General features: G+C 41.6%; 1 protein-coding gene across 5 annotated transcripts in view; it reads left to right on the top strand.

Moving 5' to 3' along the window:
* Positions 1-12,915, top strand: part of pak5 (p21 protein (Cdc42/Rac)-activated kinase 5) — a 69,608-nt gene that overhangs the window by 32,652 nt on the left and 24,041 nt on the right. For 3 of the 5 annotated variants that reach the window (XM_005449752.4, XM_025899057.1, XM_005449750.4), the window contains exon 3: positions 712-756. The exons of 1 other annotated variant lie outside the window; for it this stretch is intronic. In XM_005449752.4, the coding sequence (XP_005449809.1) occupies positions 712-756 (45 nt within the window). Of the gene's footprint in view, positions 1-711; positions 757-6,632; positions 6,825-12,915 lie in introns of those variants that run through there. One more of the 5 variants, XM_005449753.4, reaches the window with a different exon arrangement.

Raw genomic sequence — 12,915 nt, 5'->3', positions numbered from 1 at the left:
TTCCATTAAATAATGCCTCTGTGATTTCAAACTGATGTCTTTTCATTCGCCTTACGTCCCCTGTGATTGTGATTGTGTGTCTCCTCTTCTCTCCGAGTGTCTCCTCTGATGTGTTGTTGTTCATTGGCGCTCCTTAACATATCACTTTGACACATTTGACCAACTGTTGCCAGTTATAGCCACACTTGACCACTTGATGATTTGCTCCTTGATATTTCTGTGGACCTTTCCTCTCTGCGTTGTTTTTGGGCCTAATGGGCCTTTACAGGGTCATTGTTTATAATGTGGCAATTATTCTCTTTTAAAGTGGTCCAAGCATACTTAAGAGGGCCAGTGCTTTGAAATTTAGGACCCTTTTTGCCTGATCGGTGCTGCAGTACAACTTACTGCTGTGTACACCACTTCTGTTGCCCTTGTACTGTAATATGTCAGGAATGAATTATATCCCAAGAAACATTTGAATTTTAAACAAATTTGCCATTTTTGTAACTGAAAGCTCATAAAACGTAACACTACAAGTCAAGGTTCCATTTAAATAAATGACAAAGCTTGAGACTAAATACACTGTTAGTCTCTCAGGAACCGCTTGCAGGTCCTGCTGACAGGAAAATCCAAGCAGACAAAGCCCTGTTACAGAGAACAGCAATATGCCACAGGAGATATCTCTGAAGAGGGGGAAACAAGAAAATAATTCTCTTGCTCTCTTCACAGATATCTCCCAAGAAAGTCCGGTCATCCGAAACGCCGTTGCCCAAAGTATGACTTCCTCTTCCCTTCTGACCCCCACACCCACCTCACCTTTTTTTTTCTTTTCTTTTCTCCAAACGGTCGCTCTCACACAGTCACAAGTCACATCCCGCTGTTTTGTTTCCACATCTCTCCCCCACGTGCCTGCTGCCATGCATTCAGGTGGAGGTGATGTGTCAGCAGGAACAGGGAGAAACACAGAGAATGGCTCCACACACACACACACACACACACACACACACACACACACACACACACACACACACACACACACACACACACACTAACACATGACATAACTACATTGCTCTGCCAAGTCCTTTGTTAGACCTCATCTCCACTCTTTTGTTTCATTCGCATGAAAAGAAAACATGAGATCAACTGCAGTGGCATGCTCCCCTCGTTTCTCCCCTTTTGCTATGGAGCATCATTGGTAATGATGATGATGATGATGATGATGATGATGATGATAATCATAATGATGATGATGGGTGCTGAGATGTGAAGTGCATGTTGCCATGACAGCTGATTCTGCTCTACTGGAGGCTGTCACTTTGTAGAAAATAGCACAAAAGGGTTTGCATGTGTTAGAAAAACCCTTCGATCCACCCTTTAATCTAATCCAATCACTTCCTCTCCTCTCCTCTCCTCTCCTCTCCTCTCCTCTCCTCATTATACTTATGGCTCCTAATCAACAAAATGATTAGAACGTGAATGAGCTGAAAAGATATTTCACATCCTGGAGACAGCGAAGCCAGATTTTCTTGGTAATATCCAAATCTTTCCTCCAGCTGTTTTGTCGGTTTCTGAGCACTTAAGAGTTCTTGCTTTAATTAACAGGCTTCAGTAGGGCATGCCTAAATCTGCCATATCTGCTTATAGCTCAGGATTAAATTAACTAATAATCCAGGAGGTGGGTAATAAAATATTTGCCTTAGTTTTGTCTATATTCATGCAACCACATGTACCATTAGCCAGCTCTGGTTTGTGAAAGAAACGTAAAAGGCGTGTGCAATATTGAGATCCTCTTTTGCTATAGATCCAAATCCCATCTGAATCAGCCTCTAGTTTAAGTCTTAAGCTGGTAGATCTGTGTTGAAAGTAGCTAGAGATTGCTCAGAATTCAGGGGGCACTTCGCTCCCATATCAAATCCAAATGCTTTCGCTGTCACCTGCAGTGCGCGTAGAAAGAATAAATACTAGCAAATATGTGTGCAAGTCTTGTTTGAGCGTGCTATTTGAAAGAAGCAGATAACATAAGAAGCTCTGTTGTTTGCATGTTTAAAGGCCTCAGTGACACAACTCAGGCTTTGTTTTGTGTAAAAACCTGTTCAGAACTTGTGATTCTTTTAATGGTACATTTTCTGAATACGGCGCTGATTTTCCAAGGTTTTTTTTTCTCTCCATTTTCTCAGTGTATTATATTGGTGTTGTGAGTGCTAGATTGGGGTACAAAAACAGAAAATGTGTAGTGTAAATCTGAAGTAAACTGGATACTTTCAGGGCTCTTTCAAGTCTCTAGGAAATGAATGCAAGTCAGTGTCCTCTGAAGTGATGTAAATATGACGGTGTGTGTGTGTGTGTGTGTGTGTGTGTGTGTGTGTGTGTGTGTGTGTGTGTGTGTGTGTGTGTGTGTGTGTGTGTGTGTGTGTGTATTTGACCCTGACTACCAAGGTGGGCTAGGTTATTTATAGTGTCTCACCCATGGCCTGATATCCTTCTCTCCAGCTTGCCCTGACACTTGATTGACATAAGGCTTCCTCTGCTTGGCAGACTCCCCCAGCTCTGTCTACTTAGTGTTTATAAGTGTGTGCGTATAGACACACACACACACACACACACACACACACACACACACACACACACACACACCAGGTGGGCCTGGATGAGTCGGTCTCAACTCTGTCCAGTGCTCTCCTCACCAAACAGTATGGAGGGACAGAGTACAGTAAAATGTCAACATGGTATGTTTGTATCTTTGTGTGCATGTTAACTTATGTTTTTGTGGGCATGCGTGTGTGTATATGCTTTTTCATCTGCGTGCTAAGCAGTTAAGAGAGGCCGGCACGGCCATCATGCTAAAATAACTACTACCTATGCCCCGTGGCTTTGAGCTCTCATCGTTTATTCACAAGGCCTTGTAGCCTTGTTGTCAGACTGCTCATCTCAGCTGGGCATTAGTATTGCTTGAAGCTTTAGCTCTCATCTCTGTTCTCCCCCTTCTCCACCCTCCGCCTTCACTAGCCCTTAGCACACATGTTAATCCAAAAGTATAAGCTAACACTATGCCCTAAGAGCATTTGCATGTTTTAAACATTGTGCTCTTAAAGCTTCTTCATTTTGAGAATTTAATGTGTCTGGTGGTGCATAAGTAAGCGCACTGTGACAACTCATGCAAAACATCTTCATTGTTAGTTTGTATTTCATTTTTGAAGTGTGAGCGTGTATGCGTGGGTGTGTGGGTGGGCATGCGATCCAAAGCCACATGTGTGTTAATGTGTTGCACTCATTAGCACTAGCAGGGGCAGTGCTATGGCTATTATTAATGCCAGGCTCATATTACACCTTGACTTTGACACCCTCAAATTGCAGACCCCTATAGAGCTGAGAGAGTAATTTACCATGATGGTGTCTATGTGTGTGTGTGTGTGTGTGTGTGTGTGTGTGCGCGCGCGCATGTATGTGTTTATAAATGTTTGTGTGTGTATTTGTGCGCATTGGCCACTTAATCCTATCTTCTTGTTCCTATTTGTTTATGTTTCCTCAGCCGTCGGCCAATATCACGTTTCCGTTCGTGTAAATAAGAAACTAAATGACCTCCACAGAAAAGCTCACAGTGAAAAGGAATAGGAAAAAAATGTTTCCATTTCTTTCAAAAGTAAATGTTTGTTTCATATCCACGTCTTATGAGACTTATATGTCTCATATTGTGATTTTTCTCATGCAGTTTTCTTCTGAAGCATAATATTTTTTAAATTCTTTTCTTTTCCATCTGGAAGGTGACATATATAATAGCAAAGAAGTTTAGTTTGAGCAGATTACCAGCTGTGCTGTGTTCAGCAGTATTACCTGCTTTATTTTGACTTCATAAGAAACCACCATATTACTTTACATTTAGGCCATGTCCAGACAACTTGCTATGTGTTGAGCACAAGCTCAGCTTAACTGTTACTTGTTACCAACAAGTAACAGTTTTGAAAGCTAAAGTGATGTCGAAATACACACACACACACACACACACACACACACACACACACACACACACACACACACACACACACACACACTACAGATACAGGCACTGTACCCTGACAATATAAAGCTGATTCAGTGACAGTGGAAACCCCTCTGACTTAAACACAGTAAAATGCTGGGCAAGTACAGGTCTTGCAGTTAAAGCTACACGTCGCCAGACAGATTTACACTTGTCTCATTATGCTGCAGAAACAATGAAAACCAACATTTTAGAGGGTGTTTTTGGTAGATTCATCAGTCTATATAGTTGTTTTATCACAAGCGTTATCAAAATAACCCTCGAGGAACTGAACTGGCATCAAGCCAGAGAGAAAATAAAAGATAACATGAGGATTTCATAGAGAGCTAAACCATAATGATTTCTGAGATCATCCGAGAGCTTATTCCTCTTAATTCTGTAGGAGCTGTAGAGGAAAGATATTCACAATCAAAGATAATAAGTGGACCCGGGGGGCTAGCAGGAAGAACTTTTGCAACATATCTTTAATACTGCTCTCATCTTTGCATAACACGTTCTTGTTCATGATCAAGCTTAAAAAATGTATTTTCTCATATCTGTTCTCCGTCTTTTGACAGCAAACACAGCAAAGCTATTTGGCGTCATATAAATTTCACTCTCATGCCATCTGGGTGGGAAGCTAATGCGGTTGTAGTTCAATGGCCTTAGCTGATCTTCAGGTTTCCAAAGATGAATCAGATCAGGGAGTTCATGAATGGAGAGATTTGAAGGCTTGCAGAGTATTGAATCGGTGAAGGATTGTTGCATCAGTTGCTGTTAATAGAGGTAAATGAAAAGTGTTTAGATTACACACTCATAGTAACATCTCAGTTTCCTTGGTTTGAATTATCGTGTTGGTACAAATGAATAAGATGGCATTTCAAGAGAGGATGTTGATGTTGGTGTGACTGCTCTTAAAAGCACAAGAGAATCATGGGGTCATTAGTTAGGCCTTCGTTGGTGTTTCCACTTCAGTGAGTCTGTGTGAATGGGCCCTGTGGTGTTTGTAGTCACGTAAAGTAGGGCTTAAACTATAATTCCCCAGCTATGCATGTGGACTCTGAGCACACCTGAAAGAAGCATGTAAACAACTACTTTCAACTAAATCATGCCCATATTATATTTGACCTTAGTGGCCAGTAATGCTGTGTATGCTGCTGACTGGCCATGTGGTCTTCTCACTTTCTCTGCTCCTGACTTCATCACAGGAATTCACTGACCAGTAGGTAATGTCATGACAGCTCTTTCCGTCTGTGGTTTACACATTAGAAGCAAAGTAGGAAGTTCAAAATGCTGCAAAAGTACAATAACATTGTGTGTTTTCAAGCAACCAAGCTTTACATTTGAAAGTAGAAAAATAGTGAAGGTTCAGAGAGCAAATGTAATGTGTATCATCTTCAAGAGAAGTCCTGATTAAAAGAGGAAGTATGGCCACAGGAGTCACACTAAATACAGTTTTGGGGAAAAATTGGGGTACTTCTAATAATAGTTCACTTTTTTAGAATAGAATAGAATAGAATAGAATAGAATAGAATAGAAAAGAAAAGAATAGAATAATCCTTTAATTGTCCCACAAAGGGAAATTTGGGTGTAACAGCAGCAAGAAAGACACATATACAAACAAACAGTACACAAGACACAGAACAGAAACATACACAATTTTTACATATTTACATCAAGGACAATGGTTACCAAAAACAGAGTACTGTAGTACTTTTAGGAAGCTGTCAAACCTTAGTGGAGGACTAATCACATAAACGTACACATTTTTAAACATGCTAATCATGTATCAGCAGCACTTAAAGACCTCAAGTGAACACCCTTCAAAATAAAAGTCTCTTTCAGGACATGAAAGAACTCTTCCTGTTCACGTTTCCACGTCGAAGCTTATGCAAAAGGAAATTTTCTGTAATAAAGCGTTGCTGATGAAATCCAAAACTTGATAAACCATTTCAGAGTTACTGCTCCACAGTGAGAAGGAGTTATGCAATGAAGATGTCATTTTAATGTGCTCTCTTTGCTTCAGCCTGTTTTGTAATACTCTTCTCCTTTTTACAATTTCTAGCATTTCCCAAGCCGACTGCTGACAGCCTGCAGTGCTAATCCCTAAACTTCTTGCATTTCAGCTGTGGGTTACATATACTGCAGGTAGTGTAGGTGGAGAGAACTGCTGATATTTTAGGTAGCTGAACATCTCGCTGTTGTCAAACCCATTATAGCTGCACTGAAAATATCTCAGCCTTACATCACGCTGGAACTGTGGAAAATATTGCCACAATATGCACTCTCGGTGGCAAAGTAAATATCCAGTAGATACTGTTGAATAACAATGCTTGGTTTAATAGCTTAAAAGGTGCTGAAGAGTCATGCTTTGGGTCAGTTAGAAATGAGGCTTTCACGGAATAGAGACAAAGGATTGGCTGGTATAGTAGAAAGCACGTGACAGCAGCCCTGACATTCAGGATCACATCTAGTACTACTGTAAATGTCAGTGGGTCACTGATAGCAGAGTACAGCCATGCACCTTCCCCCAGCAGCTTACTGGCAGGTGACAGAGGGTGGGGAAATTTGATGATTAAGTCTGTCATATGTTGGTCGCTGTGAGCGCAGAGCCAAACTTACAGTCAATCCATGCAGCTGCAGCCAGGCAGAGTAACTTATTATGGCAGGGGGGCGAGGAGCTGGAGATTTCAGGGCTGGAGCGAGCAGGAGGACCGTGCCACTGAGGCAGCCAGGGAAGCTGAGGCAGGTGGGGGTAGCGATGAAGGCTGAGAAGACGGCAGTCGTTAAACCCCAGGCCCAGACGACTCATAAACAGTTACAGGTGGGGTGTTCGACTCTTTCTGCTGCTGCTGAGCCAAGACTACATGCTGGTATGCTGGCTATGCATATTTGTTTGTGCAACAGGTCTCAGCACTCAGTGCCAGCAGTTTCAGGCACTTTGTGAAAACATACACGAAACTGTGCTAGACTAAACAGTGAAGGGTGCAGGTAAGAGTGAGATCACTTTTAAAGATCACATGTTTGACTGTGTTTAAAACCTGCATTTGTTTTTGCTTCAACACTGCAAGTTGACCTCTCTGAATTATAGCCGTACAGAGCGCAGGTTATTTTCTCCTGTTTCTAGAACTCCAGGTTTGTGCGGTTATTTTTGTAGCTGTGCTGGGTTTGCTGTATGTGTACATATAGAAACCAAGTGTAGAGAGAGAGAGATAGTGTTTCTGATTTAACAGGGTCACCCAGTCCTTGCTTCAGGGGCAGAAATGCAAACCTGTGTATTTATTGAATAGGGATGCAGGCTATTATGGTTCTGACATGTGCACGCTGAGAGTTGCTAATTTGAGGAGGCATTTTATTGCAAGTGTGTATTAACGATACTGGGTGAGCTCCAAGGCAGTTGACTGCCCAGAATGAAAATGAATGAGGTCTAGACAAGTGCTCTGATGTGGAGCAAGTCCAGAATCTCTCAACGTGTCCCCTTGTTGCAAGTATGGGATCTTACAGTCTTTCTGGGGTTTTTTTGTTTTTTTACAATGAAGATTTAAAAGAAGGTGCAGTCAGGCAAGAGTTTCATGATTTGTTTGACTCTGCAAACATTTCCTACATCTTTCTCTTTAGATGCTGATACGCACCTACAGTGTTTCTTTGCTCCAGATCTGCCAAACTGCGTTTGCGCTTCAGATTGTCATGCACGGCGACGGTGGCATTCATTCAACTTCTTAATCGGAAGAAAAGAAAGTTAGATGTTGTGATCAATGTGCATTCAATTTCAAGTTTAATTTGATTTTGACTCAGCATGTATTACATTCCATCTCAAATTGATCGAGGATTAAATTGGTCAAAGCAGAAATAGACTCGGAGGAAAATAACTCCTGATTGATGTGTGTCTGTGCCGGCATGCACACTCGCGCAGATAGAGAGAGCATCTGTCTTTCTTGGCACTGAGCTGAAGTGGATGGCATTGATTTAGACCTCTCTCGTTCCTTCCTTCGCTCTGCTCCTCCTCCTCCTCTGCTTTCTCACTTTGTCTTCTCGCGCGGCTGCCATTCACAGTCACACTCTGCAAATCACCTCTCACGGAGGCTTCAGTCAGCGGGGGAATTTTGGCTTTCGGCGATGTGCGCTGTACTTTGCCAGGGCAGCTCAAAATGTCCTGGCTAACAACCATCCCTCAGTGTCTGAATGTGGGTTTTTTTGGAAGGACATTTAGGCTGTGAATTTTAAACAGGGACGGATTGTTGAAGAAACAAAAATCATGTGAGACAACTGGTCTCTCGAACTCCTAAAGCTATGATTTAAAAGATGAGTGGATTTAAAGTACTTTGCAATATCGCAATAAGAAACTGTACAGAGCCCTTTTTAATTTCCTAATCTCTTTGGACACATTACATTGTTTGCATTGCATCACCATGTGCTGCTTTACACACGTGCGAGGGAGTGTAATGGCTGGACCTGCAGTATCCTCGTGTGGCCAGCGAGCAAACTACAACTGACACTTCAAATCCTGCACCTCACATTTCACTGTGGAAAACTGACTGAGAGTGAGGGAGAGCATCATTTTAATAAGTCTACTCTTATTTTATTGATTTAGACGTACCTGGTCAGCTTATGTAAGGACTGATTGTCATTACATAGGTTACACAGGTTGGTTCTTATTATTCTTAGTCTGATTCAAGAGGCTGACTCGATATTTTAGTTTCCAACTGATTCTGGAATAGAGATATTTTACCAGAATATTAGCAAAGTTTACTAAGGTCACACTTTATATCAGGCTACACATATTAACCATTAATTATTGGGCTGTAAGCATGTGATTGACCTATTAGCACTTTATCAGTCATGTTTTAGTACATCATATTATAGGACTCCATTCTGCAGCCAGTAGCCCTGCTGGAAGGTTTTCCATCAGTAACCGCTTTATTACTGCATATAGATAGTAGATGAAGTGATTATAAATTAACAATGATATTAGGATTTGGTAGTATCACAGCAAAGGTTATTCAAGGTTTGTGAAAAGTTATTTTTGTATAATAATCTGTGAGAAGTAGCTGCTTGTCTTTGGAATTAGACCAAGTCTAGTTCATGTGTGCAAGAAAGAGTTATGGTCAGGGTTTGAGAACTGACCTTATTCCTGCTGGTACAGTTCAGTGTTAATGGTTTCAGAAACATTTATATCACGGTGGCGAGGTGGCTAGCTACCGTCGCCTCACAACAAGAAGGTCTTGGGTTTGAATCTAGGCTGGGGCCTTTCTGAGTGGGGTTCACACATTCTCCCCGTGTCCATGTGAGTTCTTTCCGGTCACTCCGACTTCCTTACACAGTCCAAATATATACATGTTAGGTGAACTGATGATTCTAAATTAGCTATAGGTGTGAATGTGAGCATGAATGGTTATCTGTTTCTCTTTGTTAGCCCTGCACCACACTGGTGGCTCATGAGCAAACCGATTTTTAATGATAATTTCAGTTTCAAAGATATAATTTTTTAGCTAAATGAGAATAAATTTTAATAAGTGCTCTTAAGAGTGGTTCTACAAACTTTTCCCACACTGTGCAAAGTATATTAGGAACATAATTCATGCTAGCTTACCTGTATTTGACATGTCCATGTTCTTGTGTGTTAGCATGCTAACTTTTTGTAATTCGTAAACATGTCATGTCTGCCATTTTTTATATGCAGTAGTCTTGTTAGTTGCAGGTAAAAGTAAAATGAAGGATAAAAGTAAACACATGTATGTTTGAGTGTGAGAGGTAAAATGAGGGGAGGAAGGATATCAGGAGAGCAGACCAATGAGGAGAAAGGGGAGTAGCAACTTAGCAGTGATAGGGGTGGCAGCGTGTTGTAGGCGCCTGTAGTGGCTGACGGGGCTCCGATTAATGAGCGCTAGGGTGTAATTAATCTATAGTGGGAAGCTGTCTGTTTATCTGTCTCTGAGTTGACAAGAAGATAACTGGGAGACATCAAATTGATCTCCTCCTCTGCTTCCTGCTCTCTGCTTCCTCTCCTTTTTCCTCCTTTAGATCAGAGAGTTTCTCAGGCAGTGACACGCTCACTTGGAGAATTTTCAAAAAAGAGCAACATTATTCCCACCACATATATGACCAAACTGGCAAGGAAACTTATTTATTCTATTTTTTTAATATTATATTTTCTAGAAAATTTCTGCTGCCCACTTCTGAATCAGCCTTAACCTGCCAGTGCTTAGAGGAATGGATAAAAAAAAGAGTGTCCAGGCTTTACTACACTAATATGCTTAAGATCAGGGGATTTGCTCTGACTGTATGTTTGTATTTCATTATGCCTCCACCACTAATCCATTTTTGCTGGAAATCATTCTTGATTCCATGCGCTGGATCATGTCTGACTCATGGATCCTGGAGCTTGTAGCTGAGGTTGAGGTCAGAGGTGATTGGGTCACGCTAGTCTGAGCTACTGGCTGGGAGCTGTGGGGGTTGTAGGCATGTCACTGGTGGTAAACATAGCCACCAGTGCTCAGCAGCTGGTGTAAGGGGCTACACAGTGGGCCTCCAGCAGCATGACCCACATAAACAAGTAAGCACTATTTTTTCAGCCATGCTTTCCGAATGATACGTGTGGACATGCTGATGGGCCACAGGCTTCTGTTAGGGTTATATGAGATAGTGACCAATAAGGTTTCAGCTTTATTAGCTAAGTTATTAGCAGTTCAGATGCTTGTTTTTTTTCTGTCTTTGAATGTATTTTTTAAAAAAAGACAGTTTTAAAAAGACTGAAATCACAAATATTTCCTGTATTTTTCTATTTCCTTAATAATCAATAACTCTGTCTTGTACTTGTCTTGTAACAAGTAGTTGCCAGTGTTTCAGCTCCCAAAAATCATTTCAAAGAACTGGGAAGCTTATCTAAAGCCCCAGTCGCACAGGGCTACAGACTGGTCAGCGAATCTTGTGTTAACCAACAGTTGCTATGGGAAAATGAGTTTTCCCCAACGTTAGCCAGTGTGCGAATTAGAATTTCAATCTAGAGGCATTTAGAAGTTTCTGGAGGTCACGAGGACTTTGGGTTGCCAGGAGGTCTGTCAGTATCAGTGTCTGTCCCTCCTATGAGACCAGTTTTTCTAACCAAATATGGCTAATGTGATTGAATGCAAGAAATGCCAAAGTTCTGGCAACTAGATGTATGTGGAAGTTACGCTCTTCAAACAAAAACACAGGACATTTTGCGTCTTGTATTGATTTCATAAGGAACATTGTTTCTTTTTATGTGTTTCTGTCATTAGAAATCTAACAACTGGATTGGTGGATGCTCATATTAAAGATGTCCAAAGTTTCAAATAATGAGAGCAGTACAAGAAAACCCTACGAGGGAAAAGCTTGGGCTTCAGACTGCTTTAAGTAGGTGTTCTCAGCAGGATAAGAAAGTTGAACTACAGGCAGGTGGACTTCACTCTTTACCCCTTGAAAACCTACTAGGAGCAGTTGATGAAGCTCTTTTCTGAACTGAGTGATTTCTATCATATGTCAGGCCTGCATTAGAACAAAATGACTGGGTTTGTATCAGAAGTTAGGGAGGGGGGTCTCTGCCTATGCCGCTACTCTTGGAAAAACCTGGAAACTTTTCTAATGGTCATCAAACCACATCTTTATCCATTAATAGTGAGGTGTCAAAACCTGTCATTATTAGTACAGGGGAGGTCGTCAAATGTCATCTTTGTGGAGGAAAGAGTTAAACTGAAGGGAGCTAAGTGGCATCCAAACAGTAAACTCAAGGATTAAAGCAAGTACAAATAAGACAAATAAGGATTATTTCACTGTGAATCATGCCAAACATGACTCAGTTACAGTCTCAAGAATAAAAAGATGAGGAATTGACCTGAATAGGTCTCTACCCACATTAATTGTTAATAAAATTGCTGTGTTTACGAATAGGACCTAAAATGCTTCAGTCTTCTCAGTCTCACTTGTGATTTTTAGGAATTCTACATCTTATACTTTGCATAGGTGTTGGAAAAGGAGTTAATTTCCTGTAAAATGTAACCTTGGATTATATTAAAGGATTTTAGCTTAGATATGAAAAGACAGCGGCGGAGATGGGCTTCCTCCGAAGGGTGGCTGGCCTCTCCCTTAGAGACAGGGTGAGAAGTTCGGCCATCCGGGAGGGGCTCAGAGTAGAGCCGCTGCTCCTTCATATCGAAAGGAGCCAGTTGAGGTGGTTCGGGCATCTGACAAGGATGCCTCCTGGGCGCCTCCTGGGTGAGGTGTTGCGGGCATGTCCCACCGGGAGGAGGCCCCAGGGCAGACCCAGGACACGCTGGAGACATTATATCTCTCGGCTGGCCTGGGAACACCTTGGTGTTCCCCGGACAAGCTGGAGGAATGGGCTGGGGAGAGAGAGGTCTGGGCTTCTCTGCTTGGGCCTGACCTGACAAGCGGAAGAAGATGGATGGATGGATGGATGGATGAAAAGACAGGTCTGAATGAAGCTCTGGTGTGATGGAGCTGCTGTATGTTGCCTGCGGCATGTCTGTATTTACTGTCCTGAAACTCAGGGGGTTCTGGTGGCAAAATTGTAGTCCTTGTTTTACTACACAAGGGGTCACCATCAGCACACCTACACATTGTGAGAAGCCACTTTAAGCTTCTTAACCGCTTTATTTTTTCACTCCTATATGCAGAAGTTTGGGGGTACATATGAGCCCTCTCGTTGTGAAAGTTGAGAGCCAGTTAACAGTGGCCCGTCTAAGAGTATTGAAAATTCTTCAAATATTTTTGGAAAGCAAAGATTTTTATAGTTTTCTTGTTCTTTTTTTGGGATAAAAGCATTTCTATATGCTGAAATATGTTATAGTCAACTTTAACAGAATACTTTTTTAAGTCTGCATTGATTATTAAGTTTGATGCTATTTAATGAAATCCTCAGCATGCAGCTTCTCAGG

This window comes from Oreochromis niloticus, linkage group LG15, assembly GCF_001858045.2.
Source record: "Oreochromis niloticus isolate F11D_XX linkage group LG15, O_niloticus_UMD_NMBU, whole genome shotgun sequence".
NCBI classification, from domain to species: domain Eukaryota; kingdom Metazoa; phylum Chordata; class Actinopteri; order Cichliformes; family Cichlidae; genus Oreochromis; species Oreochromis niloticus.
This window is presented reverse-complemented; position numbering and strand designations above follow the sequence as displayed.